This window comes from Pezoporus occidentalis, unplaced genomic scaffold (genome assembly GCF_034315485.1).
Source record: "Pezoporus occidentalis ecotype Australia unplaced genomic scaffold, CSIRO_AGI_Poc_V1 ctg125, whole genome shotgun sequence".
In the NCBI taxonomy this organism is placed as follows: Eukaryota; Metazoa; Chordata; class Aves; order Psittaciformes; family Psittacidae; genus Pezoporus; species Pezoporus occidentalis.
Genome location: NW_026913049.1, coordinates 1,371,965 through 1,388,596, shown reverse-complemented (window position 1 = coordinate 1,388,596; position 16,632 = coordinate 1,371,965). Strand labels below are relative to the sequence as shown.

At 35.2% G+C, this 16,632-nt stretch overlaps 1 protein-coding gene across 8 annotated transcripts in view; it reads right to left on the bottom strand.

Moving 5' to 3' along the window:
* Positions 1-16,632, bottom strand: part of CNTN5 (contactin 5) — a 642,522-nt gene that overhangs the window by 151,722 nt on the left and 474,168 nt on the right. For all 8 annotated transcript variants that reach the window (XM_062607752.1, XM_062607749.1, XM_062607746.1 and 5 more), the window contains one exon: positions 6,604-6,807. In XM_062607752.1, coding sequence (XP_062463736.1) covers positions 6,604-6,807 — 204 coding nt within the window. The remainder of the gene's footprint in view (positions 1-6,603; positions 6,808-16,632) is intronic.

Genomic DNA, 16,632 nt, shown 5'->3' with positions numbered 1-16,632 from the left:
AAACTAAGCTCTTCTATAAACCCAACACATGGCATGAAATCGAACTTCATCCCTTGGATATTTGGAGATGAGTGAGGGCATCTGAACAACTTGTGTATACAACATTCCAGTATGAAGATTTATGCAGATATAGTTGTATGGAAACTTGATAACTTGAACATTTTCAGACTATGTATATAGATAATTTCTCTGAGCGCCCATACACATAAACAAAAATCAGGATTCCTCATATTAGACCACACGTGTTGCTGAGAGGCCCAAAATTATAATCAATAAAAGCTGAAAGAACTAGCACTGCTTTTTTTTTTTTTTTTTTTTTTTAACAGAGGAGGAGACTGCGTTGAACTTGGCACAAGAAACCTGCAGCAGATTTTTCTGGGGCATTATTGGCCAATGGTTATTTTTGCCTACTTTTCATCCAGGTCAGGTTCATAAAAGCTATTTATTTAATCTAAATTATTAAGAGGAGCACCTGATTTTCATGGGGTTTTTAATTATCTTCCTGATGGCACGTTCACATTTTTCAAACTTCATTTCTCCTACAGTAAATGACATAATTGTTTGCACTTCAAATATGACCTTAAAACTCCATTTTTCTTGTAACGTGCATCATTCTTCTACAGGATGAAAACAAAATATCCCCTTTTCAGTTAGGTACTAAAAGTGTCAAAATTATTGCGGTATCCAAGAAAGAATTTTTCATTTGTTTCCGATCAATTAGGACACAAAGCAGTGTTGCTCTAACTGTCATTGTTACCTAATTAACTGGAAAGAGCTTCCTATATGGGAAATGTTTTCCGGTTGAGACTCCTCATATAGCCAGGAAAATACAAGAACCTATTATTTCCTCAATAAGAGAGATCAAGCCAACACTAACATTTCTCTTCCATTAACAAAAGCTATTAAAATACCCCTTTTTTTTAGACACAACAACAACAAGTCATCCTTGTTATAAGCTTACCGCAGTCCTAACCTCAAGCAAAATGTCTACTGTTCACAGTTAATTTATTTTACTATGTTGACAAAAACACCAAACTGACAATTTATTCTTAGAGACTGTAGTGATAGGACAAGGGATAATGGGTTAAAACTTAAACAGGGGAAGTTTACATTGGATATAAGGAGGAAATTCTTTCCTGTTAGGGTGGTGAGGCACTGGAATGGGTTGCCCAGGGAGGTTGTGAATGCTCCACCCCTGGCAGTGTTCAAGACCAGGTTGGACGAGGCCTTGGGTGATATGGTTTAGTGTGAGGTGTCCCTGCCCATGGCAGGGGGGTTGGAGCTAGATGATCTTAAGGTCCTTTCCAAACCTAACTATTCTATGATTCTATGATTTGAACATTATGCCTTACAGGATTGCAAAGCAAGCAGTCACTTGTGAACTTCTATTTAAGATCCTCAGACAGTAAGACACAAAACATTAGTTATGACCATTCTTAATAATTTAAAACCATCTGCAAATATAAAGGTTATTTTCATTATCAATGCTCCATCCCTGGCAGTGTTGAAGGGCAGCCTTAGGTGACATGGTCTGGGGTGAGGTGTCCCTGCCATTGTCGGGGGGTTGGAATTAGATGATCTTAAGGTCCTTTCCAACCCTAACTATTCTGTGATTCTGTTCTATGATTTGCTGAAACTTTAATTTGGTCACCATTAGTTATAACATTAACACCACACTCTGTCTGAAATCTTAATAGCTACCATTTGATGCAACATCATTCCCAATCCTGAACTGAATTGAGAGGAATAATTTCTTCTTGAGCTCATTTATTTTATGCTTTGAAGCAAAACCAAGAATCTTCCCCCCTCCAATTTTATGTCTTTGTTTAATCCTGCCTTTCATCCTATTATTTTTGACAACTGTGTAGTGGGATCTAAGCACAAGAGCCAGAATGAAACAGATGAAGTGTTTCTTCAGAATACCTGTAACCCTTGAAGGATATATTTTTATTAGAGAAGCAAAGACTGTGGGAAATCTTTTATTTTCAGTTTCATTATGACCCATCATTAAAACACCTTACTACAATTTTAGTGGAGAAACAACATATTTACCACAAGAGTAATAGCTGTGCAAGGACATTGGCAATTTATCAGCCTTCCCCCTAAAGCAGACCTTGCGTACTTTGACGCCTCTGTCAGTGCTATCCGTCTTTGTATACAGCTAGAGATCAAACTTGATTTTGCAAAGACAGTTTGGCTCTGCTTAAAAACAAATCAAAGTAGGATCATTTCAGGTTTACATTCTGTCCTGCAGCATTAGGAGGAGATCCCACAGTTTCTAGCCAATCTTGCATGTTTTTTATAGATTTGAACAATTATTTTATAAGATGTGACTGGACACTTAAAAGTGTAAGTTAATTGTAATATAACCCACACAAATGATGCAGTGTACAAGGTCAGAAACTCCAGAAAAGCTGGCAGGATTAAGTCAGAGCTGTGTAAGTCTTTTCAGCTCTCATTACAATATGGGTATGGTTTGTGTCTTCTAGAATTCAGCTCCATATGAATAAACATATTAGAAGACAAAGCTAGTAATGCAAGTACTAAAGAAAAGATCTATGCATTTCTGGAAGGGGAAAACTGGCAGACTATAAACGTTAGGGTTAATCTTTAAGTGCATCTTTTTAATGTTAGTTATCAGTTAATTAACAACTGTCAGCATTCTTTGGGGGTGAAAATAGCCTGTGTCTGTGGAACTGTTGATTTTGCCCTATCTTTATTTGCATGTATTACTTAATAACTAACCATCCCATGCTGGTCCTTTTTATTGATTAATTTCCACAACTGGGGAAATTTCTATGATTTCTCCCAAACTTTTTTTTTAATGCTGGGAAAGAGATCTTTAGATAACCCAGTAATGTCCAAAAAACATATCTCCGAGTTCAACCTGAATAAACACATGCAGAGCACATTCCATCATGGAAAAGTAGAAATTAGCATCCTTAATTCTTTAAGAACTATACATTTTATCATTATGTGAGACTATTAATCACATAGAATTAATCAATAGTATTAGGACAGACAAGATTCAGATTGGACAAATATGATGACATGGAAAAAAATTTGAAGGTGGTCTGCATTCAGTTATGTGAGTATATGTCTGGTTAGATACACCGACCTCTGTTGAGGTATTAACTACTTCGGTATAATGGAACACAGTAGAAAATGCCCTCTGATGTCTGACACTGTACAGGGTTTTGTTTGTTTTCCTGGAAACTTCACTGCAGCAAAGCACTAGGCAGTATCTACATGGAGATAAAATGAAGTATTACTTAATTCTCATCTGCACAGTAATAATGTTAAAGTTAATATCCTTTCAAGAGAAATAAAAATATATATATATATATAAAAGGAAGAAAAACTGGAATGAAATTGTGTGAACTTGAAACAACTGCCTTATATAATCAAGCATCAAATGTTTTATACTCTCTAGGTTTCTATTTCCTAAATTTGAAGAGGCTTTCTGTTGGTTTTTATTAGTCAAGATAATTTGCTGCTCCCAATCAGCATCCAAGCCTGCAAAGATCCATTTTAACAACCTGTGTATTATTTGTAAGCAGTTATTAAATAAATCTTCGAAGTTTCTAATACATTATAAAGGCACTTAATGAAATTATGAGTAAGTTTTTTTTCATGTTAAAACTTTTTCTCTCCTCAGCTAGAATTTTAGAGTGTTTTTATAACCCAACTTGAAGCAAAATTGAGTTGTACAAAATGACTGATTGTCAAGGACATCTGAACAAATGAGGTATTCATTTTATTCGGAATCCATTGAAGGATTTCTTGATGTTTTTATTTAATGTGCTTCATATCACGGAGCTAAGTTCCTCTTTGAGACACATACAAAAGAAATAGAAGATTAATAAAAGCCCAGGAAGTTCCTACATTTTTGCAGTTTGACAGAAAGCCTTAATTTCATTTGGTTTCTTCCCCATAGATAGAGACCAATGTTGGTATAAGAGTGTTTTTTGTCACAAGCTGCCCAGTCTCCTGGGTACAGGTACTCTTTCGATATCAAAATCAGTAAATGACAATAAGTATATGAAGTTGAATTTTGAGTTAGATACATATGTCCATATGAGAATACAGACTATATGAACAGCTTTATTTATATTGTGGCTTTTGGAAAAGCTGTTTAAAAACACACGCTCTTCCTGTGGCTTCTGACAAATCTGTTTCCTACTTTTTAAATAATAAAAAAAGCTTAAAAAGCCATATTCAAAATCATGTAACTCAGCAACATAGTTTCAAACAAATTTTCAGCTGCTTAGATATTCTTAATTTCTCCCTTATTAGGGTCCATCCTCAGCTGTTTCTTTCTCCACAAATTACTCTAATTTTCTTTAACTTTACTGGGCACTTCTTTTCAGCAGCTATATTATCCCTTATTTTGGAGTATAATGTATATGTATTTTAAAAATTTTGTCATCACCCTTTTTTATCTGCCAATGAACAAGGCAATATAACCTAAAGCAATTTCTATCACAAAGAAAAGGCACGCTAGCATTACTGGAACTTTTATATTAGTTTTGAAGATGCCCATGTTATTGCATTCTGTGGAGGACGTAGAACTTCCTAAGATGGCAGAGGTCATAAATCATAAATATTATTTTGCAACCAGAATTTTCCTGAATGTTTTTTCTTGGTAGGTTTGTGGAGACTGCAAAGTTAGGCAGACAATCTGGGTCTCTTCACCGAGAAACCTGCTCGGTCATATAGGAAAGCAAGCAGTCTACTAAGAAATACTAAAGAACTTCGTTGGAATAAAGGGGCTTTTCAGAGATTCCAACAGGTAAAAATTAAGGCATGGAAGCCTGGTAGAAATTATACATGTGAAAAAAATGAACTGTGAAACTGTTGAGGAGCAGTTCATCCATGCACAAATGCCTCCCCAATACTCCAGCGCAGATCAGAAGGCTGGATTATGACAGTTATATGACAGCCAGCCGTGAAACATGAATTTGCTTGAGGCTGGTATATACTACCCACTTGACATTTAGAAAAATCTGTGCAGTTTTCCTTCACAGATTGTGTTTCTTAGCTCAGAGATTTAGACTGCTACCTTTATTCTTATTTACTCTATTTCTTAAACTGCATTGTGTGCCTATGTACTCTTAGTATGATATGGATATTTACTTGTTGAATTTCTGCACAAAGCTGGACCAAATAGAAGCATATCTAGTCAATCTTGCTGTTTGTTTGTTTTAAATCAGTAAAACTAAACACTTGAAACTCAATAATTAGCATAGGTACTAAGCCAGCAAAAGAAAATAGTAAATGATACAGTAAAATATTCAGCTTTTTGCTGCAGAGGCTGCATGCTGTGCAGAGAGAAATTTCAACTTATTATCATGAACATTAACTTAATTCCATTCTAATCTGTGAAGACATTTTTTACTTAACTCTGTTAAACTAAGAAGTCATCTGTGTTTATAAGCAGTTTCTACAGCATAGGACCAACCTTGTTTCTAGAAAAAGGTATAGGCAAGACAAAAGGCTCAAAGTCTCTTTCCTTTCTCTACAGTCCATGATCAATCTCTCTGATTTATGCAAGTATGAATTCACATATGCTGAACTGCTGAAATGTATTTCTGAAGAACTAGAAACCATCACTAAATGTGGAACATCTTGGAAAAAGGAAAATATAGACATGGAATTATTAATTATTACTCTCAAAAATAACATTATTTTGACAGAAAAAAAAAACCAAAGGCAATTATATTGCAATAAATATGAATCTTTTAGCTGCAAAAGAGCAAATAACACAATCGTCTCTATAGGCAGATATTCTGAAAGAATTGGAGTTACATATCATTTATATTGAAATGTCACACTGTTCCATAAGAAATATTAGTGCAAGGTATTTTCTTTTGATTTGGGGTGTGTGGGGGGGAATCCTAAGACACTTCTCAATAATAAGATTTAGGTATTTATTTACAGAAAAAAATACTGCATTTCTATGCCTTGATGAAATCCCAAACTACCTGGGTAACTATTATTATAATCAAAGCTATTGCAATGCTCTTGCTGGTACTTAATCAGTGTATTGAACTGCTGTGTTGAAGTGTTACATGTCTTTAGTGCAGCAACAGGTAAAGTTTTAAGCAATACAACCTCAGCTCAGCTGTCTAACCATGTGTGCCTTGTGTCATCTGAGATGCATGAATGCACTTCCTGGCATCCTGCTGCTGATCTGTATGCCCTGTGTGGTATCTGCCAGCCCCCCTGTGGATGTCTCAGGTGTCTCAGTGTGGCAGGGGCCACCTGTGTTGAGGCAACTGAACAGAGCCCTAAAGAAACAGACATTACTGCTTCTCTCTGTCAATGACAGAGCACCAGAATAGCAAGGAGTAACTGTTCTAAATGAAATACATCAGGAGGTGTGAGATTGCACCTCAGCCTTCAGAGGTCTAAATATTCTCACAACTGTTAGATGTTTTAAAAGAAACTGTCTCTATGAGCACCTTTCCTTTGCTGGTTGCTGCAGTAAATGCATGCATATATTGAAAAACAATAAAATCATGGTTCTTAAATTAAATAGAATATTTTTGGCTTAGTATTTTTACTTTTCCATATGGTACTCAGAAATAATGCCTTTCTTACCATCATTTCTCAGTGTCAGAGGTGTAGGAGGACTCAAAACTCTGGCATTTGTCACTGTGTTTTTTACCAGGCATATATAACTGCCAACATCAGATGTTTGCACCTTGGAGATGTAGAGATTGCCTGTCTCCTGAGAGATGAAGCGTCTGCTGTCTTCTGTCACAAAAGATGGGAATTCATTAAATACCCAGCTATAGATGATCTCTAAAAGAACAGAGAGAAAAAAAAAAAGTGATAATTATGGAAACAAGACTCTGTCATGTTAACGGATACACCCAATAAATAAAGTTAATTAATTTTATTGACATAGTCTAGGAAAAAAAAAAGCTTTAAACGTTTTATTTAATTTAAAATTGAAGAGATTTATTTTTTTTTTCCTCCCCTTGGAATTTTGCAACTAGCATAAACACCAAGTCCACCACTTTCCTGGGAAGAAATATTTAGTTCAGAAAAAAATAATTAAATTATTTGATTGAATCAGAGAACATTCATAAAATATTAGATAATTCCCTTTTTTAATCATTCAGGTCAAGCCAAAAATAATATAAAAAGCATTCTTGTCTCTACTCGTTCAGATTTGCAGTGAAATATATCAAGATGCTTCCTATAGTGCTAGGGATGACTTTGGCAACTATGTGCATAAAGAGGTTTTATTCTGAACATCCGCTTTTTAAAATCAGCAGATTCTAATAACTGCTTAACATTTTTTTATTAGTCATATTACTCCACTACACTTCTGTCTTCTACATCTGCTTCTCTGAAGAACCTCAGAACCCTTCCTATATGCAGCTAAGTCCCTACAATCAATGAATAATTCCTTAAACCAAAGCTACCAATTGCTTCACCTCATAATCTGACGGATCAAAGTCATTTTCAAAAATGGTAATTAATCAGTCATTTTTAAAAATGGTAATTAAAGCCAGTAGCCTGGTTTTTATTTTTATCCCATGAATCATTTTGTTCGCCTGAAAAGTTTTTCCCTTTATACTCATAATAATTAGTTGAGAAAAAAATATTATTTCCTATTATTCTATATGAGGTCACATCATGATTTATTAAAAACCTAGACACATTAATATCTCAGCATTAGAAGTATCAGTAAAGTTAATGAGATTCTGATTTAGCAGGGAATTCCTTTCAGGGAATTATTCATGTGGATTTCCACCAATTCAGACTTTAAAGGCGTAACCTTAAATATACTTTTATGCATGCTGTTCTCCTTTCAATCTTATCTTTCACTGATTCATTTTGTCTTTACACTTTAAAAATATATCCTTCACTAATTAAATTGGCACATTTGCTATAAGGAATTTCTTCCATAATCTCCCCCATGATAGTTTTTACAGAATAGACTCCAAAATCACAAAAGCCAAAGCTAGTTCAGTATATAAAGTTTTTACTGATGCTCCAAAACTTTATTGCAAAGTGCTCCACTCATATAGCAAGTTCCAAGTTTTTAGGTTCAGAATTCTTAGGTGACTACTCTCAGCTTCTGCAGCAACATGAAGGCAGTAATTGCACCTATGTCAGCCTGGTTCCCTCATACTTTTATCCCCACTACAGTCAAAATGTTTTCTTCATATAAAGTTAGTTGGAAAATGAAAGGGTCAAAGGAATGAGAGGAATCACCTCAAAAATTATTTTTTTTTCTGTGTCTTTTTCTGCTAATGATGGAAGAGGAACTGGTATAGCTGTTCGCAGTACAGGAAGTGTGAAATACATTAACAGCCTAGTTAAATATATGCCATAGCCAGGAGTGTGCTTTGACTGGAACAGTACAGAAAGCAGCAGAAGTTCCAACTGATCTGTTCTTTCAATCCTTACATTGTACTGTTCCCTCATACAGTGGTCAGAAAGTAAGAGCAAAGCACAATAACTGTTTTTTAACCAATATAAGACAACAGTTAATTAGATCACAACAGTGATGCAGAGATGCAGGATGTTCTGGATTAATCCTGAAGAAGTTCTATCTAGTTTTTAAGTCAGATGAAAATTTTCTCATGAAAAAATGATGGAATTAGTACAAAAACAGCTATGTTAAAGGACTAACAATATTTACCTGACAGTAGAGGAAGACTTCTCTGAAACAGGGGAATTAAGCTGCACACACTGACTTTTTGCTTGAAAACTTTTTCAGAGCTAATTGTAATTCTGAGAGGTTACACAAAACCCTGAGGAATTCAGGGCTCACAGAGAGTCCCCAGGTGTTCAAAAGTTCCAAAAGCAAAATACTAGTTAGCCCCCAAAATTTCATTGCCACTTTTGCTATCATGCCTTACCTAGTAGAAATGATTCATGGCTGCATAAAATTCTACAAAGTGACAACGAACATACAAGTTCAAGGCAAATGCATAGGCTTTAACTGAAGACACCTGTTACCAATCCAGATGGAAAGTAATCAGCCTTACTAGTTGCTCTGGCTTAAAAGTAGTTCAAACCAAATGCAAAGTAGTCATCATTGTGGGTTCATTGGTAGCTCATGTAGAATAGAATTTTCTCCACTTGTAGCCTAAAAACCATATGAAGTTAATCATTCGTTTATTAATTACAAATACTCCTAAGGAACAGATTTCAAGTTGTTATTTGTGCAGACCTACACCATCTGCGTTTTGTCCAGACAAAAGTGTTAACAGTTTACTTTTACATCATTGTCAGTGCATTGACATTGAAGGAATTACTCCTGTTTTTCATTTCTAAACAGCAACACTCTGAGAATACATTTTTTAAATACTTAGAGACTTCGCATCTGAATGCTCAGCTCTGGAATTGGTCTGGAATTCTGCACCTTTTTTTTGAAAGTGAAAAGCCCCTTACACACTTTATGAAGTTCCTTTCCTATTAGACCTGGTTAATTAGTTCAGCCAATTGTTAAATATGATTTTTAAGGTTATGTCCATACAGCATACGTAGGCTTCAGTGGAAATATCTTAGAGAAACTCTGCAATTTCCAATGCATTCTATGCAGAACAGTCAGAAACAACCACAGCTGGCTTGGGATCTGGGGTCCCAACAGTCTTTAGCTGACAGAAATAGATGGATGATCTTGTTATTTTACAAAAGAGTGTTAAAAGAATGACTGCAATCATGGGAAAATGGGTATACCTTGACATTGACCCGTTGCACAAAAGGCACACACTTATAGATTTGAAGCCGTAGCAGAGGATGGAACATGCACTGGTGTTTGTACTCTGTGGCTCTGACTGTTCCCAGTTTATATGCCAGCAAAATTAAAACCACAGAATTCATACTGAAGGCTGTCCAAGTACAAAACCTGGGGGGTCGCTTTGTTTTGGTTTGTTTTGGTTTGTTTTTTGTTTTCTTCTGGTAGTATTGTGAATAAGAGAATACCCAAATAATTGCAATGATGTATAAAAATATAACTAATAAAGAATGATGGAGAATCAAGATTTAAAACATTGATGTCTATTATAGACAAGTCTGTCATTTACAGCACACGGTCAAATATTCTGAATCAACAATGAACATAGTTACATGACACAAGTCCCACAGCAGTTCATCACAGGAGCGCATGTTAGCTACAAGAAGAGAAGCTTGCCTTTAAATATTACCTGAAACCCCACTCTACCAAAATAGTAAACTGCTGAGTAAACATTTTGAATTTCAGAACAAGAAGACTAAGACCAGACGACACTAGTCCTATTTGTACACAGCTCACTGCAGTTATCACTGAACTACTTCAAGCCTGTATTTTCATATAATGGTTTATGTTAAAATATTTTAGAATCAGTGACATTTGGCTAAGCACAAAGAACATAACAGAAAACTAAATTCCAGAGATGCGTCTCAAGCCTGACAGGTAAACAAATGATCCGCAAGAGATTTTGAAGCTAAAAAGTCAGCGCTACTAAAATCTAAATGAGACAAACTGCAACTGTAAAATCAGAAAGAAATTACTCTAGATGTGAACCTTCTGAGGTCATCTCCTTTTGAGAAAAAACTGATTAGATTGTTTCTCCATGCTGTGCTCTTTCTGCTTTCAATAAGGGAAAAAGTTGAAATGAAAATAGGTAACTAAATACTGCAGTATACAGAAGTTTGGAATATCTTTACAAAACATATGCTGAGTTTATTTTCTATTCTTATGCCCAGCTAGCTATTGTATTTTTCATGTGACACGTATGCCAAAACCACACAGACGATGCAGAGACCTTCTTGGAAATTGCAGTTGACTGCCAACACAAAAGGAACTTTTATGCAGATACTATTCACCAACGCAAACAGAAACAGAGCGTAAAAAGCCAAAGAAATTATGAATATAGAAGTAGTTATAAATTGGAATTCTCATGTGGCTTGGCCTGAAGGACTCTTCTGCTGGGAAGTTCTGTCTTGGTGTAAAAACTATTTAAGTAGTTTTGGTAACTGCAAAACTGGTATTTCTCTTTATGAATGACCAGCCTTGTTTACAGAAGAATGTCTCCAAGGAGCTTTGTATATATTTTCTGAAGGTCATTCAGAAAGCTTTCCAAATGTCCAACTGTTTCTGTGTTTTATTAAGTACTTTTTAGTGGATTGTGTAGGTGAAAATCTGGGTCACTTGGTGATAAAGTAGTGAGACGAGACCATCTATCTCCTGCCAAAATGAATTTATAGTGTGAAATCTTGTTTACTGTAATTTCTTAAATGATTTTTGTAGATCTATTTTCTCTGTTTAACATCACAAATTTCTGACCTGTCATAATGTGAAGTACTTCCCATAATGGATGAAGCTGGCATGCTGGCATACTGACATATCAGCATTTTTGTTAGTGCTGTATTGTGTTTCTGGAAATACCATTCTGATGCAGAAAATGTCAGTACTATGGTAATGCAAAAGTCTTTCTGTCACTGTCGGTCATTAAGAAATAAACCCTCAAGTATTGTAAGGAGAGCTGTGCTGGAATCAGTCAAATAGCACCAAATATTCACTCCTGTGTTTGTTAGGGCCTGAATGTTTCCCAGATTTGCTTCAGGGCTTTTTTTTTCTAAGAAATCGCTTGTTTCAGCCATTTAACATGAGATCTCTGGACAGCCTTTTCATCAGTGTTTTGAGATAAGTGGTATTCCGGGTGGCAAGCAAAGTCATAGCAAGAAAATTGCCACAGAAACTCCCTTAAGGCCAACTAAAACTTAAATGTACGGTCAATACAGTGGTTAAATATTTCATCAATGTCATCAAATCCTGCAAACACGTATCCCATAATTGTGTTTTCTGCAGAGTTATGGTGTTTGTACAAGAAACAAGACTGGTTTGCATATTCTATTTGTGATGCAGTGGGAGATATAGTATTACATCTTCTACAGTATCCTGTTGGGAAAATACATTCCTCTTCCTCTGTTTAGGATTTCCTCTGATTACTCCAATTCCACAAGATGGCAGTACTTGATGAATAAATGGCACTGATGCCCAATGACATCCAAAATCTGAGATAATCTGGGATTTTTAGCAACTCTGAAGAAGTTGCTTCTTTTCTTTTTTTTTCTTTTTTTTAATATATATATAAAAAAGCAGCAAAACTGGCACTCGTAATCACAGGCTGAATTTACTACAAATAGCTAAAAATCATGAAATTTGCATGTTGGCTTTGCTTCACCATTCAGAAATATTCTGTTTACACAAAATGAATTAGCAAGAAAACTATACACCTAGAACTTCCATGATGAAAATATGAAAACTTTTTTATCTCAAGCCCAGTTTTCACCTTTATCATCACTGTCACTGTTTGGATATTGTGTGCACCAGCCACAGAATTAGGGTGCAATATGTAGTACCCTCTAATGATGGAGAATGCTTCACATTCAGAGGGGAAAAGGCTTCTTTTTATCGAAGATGAATGATAGCAATGGATTGTTCCTCCAGCCTCCCACCATGGCCAGATAAATAATTTTGGTACATTTCTTTCTGCTGCTGTGGGTTATTATCAGTACTCATTAATCCTCCAAGAAAATACTTAATGAAGATAATTTTTTTGTTGCATTGTAATGCATGCACATACAGCAAACAGATATTGACAATTTATCAGCTAGCAATGAAACTGCTTCTTTTCTGCTCTGGGGGCTCAGTATCTAATGCTCACTTACCTGAAACACAATTCACCCAATCAATACAGTCTCATTAGTACATCTGACATGTATGAAAAGTAGCCAGTCATTGAAACATGTAAAGACTGATGAAATATCTTTCTCATAGATATGTTCTTTAAAGAAAGCACATAGCATATAGCAAAAATATGGCTTCTGGGAAAAGATGCTAGATTATTAAGCATATTTGAGTTCATTGCCATGATTTCCATATTTAAAAAAAAATAAAAACCTGTTCCAGAAAGAATCAAAATATTGTGATCAAACAGAACTCAAAACCACATGAGTTTATTGAGGCCCTTCTTTTGCTCTCAGGGAAGATCAGATATTCTCAGCCAAGTCTTTAAAAATGTCCAGTGACTTTTTCCTAAATTTAGATCCTCAGAATAATCTATTTCATTGCTCAGTTAATACATTGACAATTTTCATTAATATTTGTGCTATATTTTTTTAATACTGTTTATTACTTATTCAACTTACTGTACAGAGAGTATAGAAAATGCTTTGTTGATGACCTATATTAAACTTTTACAGTTACAATGGAAGACCATTATCCTTGTGTGTACCAGGCTTCTGTTTTCAGGGCCAGATCAGCCAAATCTCTTCAACTTTTCCATAACAGTCATGATTTCAAATGCTCTACTTAGTTTTATTGTCATCTCAACTGCTTTTCTACAGTGGCCAATGTGCAGGATGAGTCATTTGTAAACTGTGATTTTGGTAACTTATTATTAGAACCTTTTGTAGTGACGCAAATGTGTTGAATGTACAGTAATACAAGTTGATTGTTTCTTAATTTGAATGAACAAGAATTCTATGGTAATGACAAACTATTGGACTCATATGAGAAGTGTGGAATTGGAAAAATAGTGAGAATATTGTTTAAGGCTCAGAAAAACACATTGATGCCTAGAATAATTATAAGGAGGAATTATTTTCTCTGGTAAAGTGTTCAACAGAATTTAAAGTTCTGTGTTTTTTTTTCCTTTTTCTCTTTTTCACACTCTATATCTTTCTTTTTCTCTGATGATGCTAAGATGCTGGATTTTCTCTACCTTTTAATGGCACTGATGTGATAGTTACTACAGCATGGTCTACCTCTTAGCTAAGTTTGCTGCAGGGGTGAGTACAATGAAAAGCCATACCCCAAAGCACTGTTACCTGCAGTGAACACCAGAATCCTGTACCAAGCGAGCTGCTGCATGACATGGAAATTTCATTTTATGATTTTTGAATTAGATTAATGCATTTAACAGATTAATGCATTTAATAGATTAATACACTTCAAAGGTATAAGTAGCACATTCATAAAAAAAAAAACCAAACCCAAAACCACACCGAAACCTCAAATTAATGACAGGATGTTCATCCTTCAAATCTGTCAATTTCAAAGACTTATGTTATCTTTTCCATCTGAGAGATACAAAATCTCGCAGCCCTAGCTTTCCTCTACTCATCATTAAGCAACAGGTCTGTTAAGCAGGTTCTGTAATTTAGCTGAAAATACTAGTACTCCAGTTATCAGACTATCAGTCTCTCAGGGAGTTTATGTGTATGGTTTAGTTTGCTTTTTTTGTGCTTCCACGAAAGAAAACAGATTTGTCACTTAATGTCACACAATGCCAGGAAGGATTAATAGCAGCAGAAATACCTATTTTAAAAGATGCAATTTCAGGTTTCTGGATGTAGAAATGAAAATAAAAGGGTAATGCAGTTCTAGTTTATACTTCAGAACACTATCTTTTCTAACAGCCTTCACCATTCTTCACATGCAGTTGTTGTCATAGGAATTATATCGTATTGGCAAAAAATGAATACTCGGGGTCCATAGAGTTGCCTTTGAATGGCTGCACATACTGAACTTCAGATACACGCCACTGCTTCTCTGCTTTGTATTTTCTTGGTGGCAGGCATTTTAATTCAAATTTAAAGGCTTTTGTTGAGTCTATCTGCAGGTCAATGTTTGGTGAATTCCATATGGCACAATATGATTGATGGATCTTCCTTCGGCCTGCTCCTTTGCTCCTATGGTATTTATTATCCTAAGATCTCAAATCAAGGCCAGTACCATTATCGTCACTTTCATATAATAAAACTGAAGAAGATGCAACTGACTTCCCATCAGTCAAAAATCAGGCCATATTTAAAGTGACAGACTACTTTTTTCACTTTCATTAAAAAATAACTCAAAGTGCAGATGAAGAAAAAGATATGTCACATTAGCAAACTGCCCTAGAATGCTGATAACGGTATTCAACCATGTTGTACAAATAAATCACTAGAAATAACCTCAGCAACAATAAATAATTTAAAATTTAGAAATGTACAGACTCTTAAACGTTTCACATATAGACAACACACTGTTAAGTCCCTGTGTACATTGCTCTGCACTACTGAAAACCCAGTGAACTGCTTCCATCCATCTTCTACTTTTCACATAATTGTTATTTTGAGATAATACACAGCCTTCTGTTGTCTTACTTTCAGCCTAGGGCAGTGTCCCATGATTATAGTCTCTCCTTCTCAATTGCTTAGCAAGAGCAAAGTGACACCTGCTGTATCAGTTTATATATACATAAGAGAAATATTCTTGAAGTAATGCCAACATCAGGCAATTCTGCTCCCTTTATGTACACGCTTAGTTTTAGGAAGATTAACTATGTTTCTCAAACCCCTTTCTCTTTTAGGCTTGAAGCATGATGCTGTGAAGTCAAAAGAACTTGTCTGTTATCAGGGTAATTTTAGCCTTTTCTTGAAATTTTCTATGATGTAGATCACCCTCTGTTACCCTCAATAAAATTGGTAGTACTCCTTCCTTCCATCTTCATTTGGCACAGCTGAAAATGGACTCTTCAGGATTGAACTACATGGTAGTTTGCTAAACTCCTAATGGGACTTAGTGTGGCAGGAAAAGCCACATTAAGACAAGCCCTTCATCGGATCATCTCTCTCCTTCTTTTATTTCTCCCTTCTTCATGAATTTGTATCCCTGCAGTCTCCAATAGAAGACTTTCATAATTATTGAAAGAGGAAATACCATGAAAATTAACACTTCAATAAACCAATAAATGAAATGAGAATTTCCACTTACAGATTCTCCACTCTAGGGTAATAGCATCAACACAACAGGAATTGTATTAGCTGGTTAATGAAGTCATCAGCTGAGATTTTAACAATATTGGAGCACAGCAGAAGAACACAGGAGATAGAAGTGGGCAAACAAATTATCAGAATTAAGTGTGGTATTGATTATTACATTGTTAAAAAGATGGCATTGTGATAAAAAAGAAGTCACTTCTCCACTCTTACTGCTCAGGAAAATATCTTTTGTTGTCAGAAGATAAAGGATGCACTTCTACTGCTACACAGGGCTCGGATTCATCTGTAATCGTTCAGATTTTTGTCCTGTACTCTATGATATTATGCTTCTTTCTATGCAGTCATTTTCTCCTTGAAAAATCCAAGCAATGGCCTTTAATATATTCACTGTTAAGTCATAACTACCTTCATGCCTGTTACAATTGTACTGGGTAGGACAAAAGAACCTAAGTACAGCCAGATATATTATTTCTAAACAATTTCTATTTTCCCCTTTGAAAAAGAAAAATGAAAGCTAGATATCCCAACTAGAATTGATTTTAGAGCACTTCATTTATTTAGAACAATCTTCATGAACTTTTTAAATGAAAATCTATGTTTCATTAAGCATGGTATCACCTCAAATGGCTGTAAGTTTACTTTTATATCATACTTATAAAATAAGGAATAACTGACTTTATTACATAGGGAAACTTGGTAATGGCATCTTACAGAGCTCAGATCAGTTCAGTTCTAAGCCTCCTCCTGAATCAAGAACAGACCGACCTAACATTTTCAGTAGTCATGTCTACCAGAATCACCACTGAATTAAGTCAATCATGCCTAGTCTGGTAAGAGTTACAATTTCTGAAA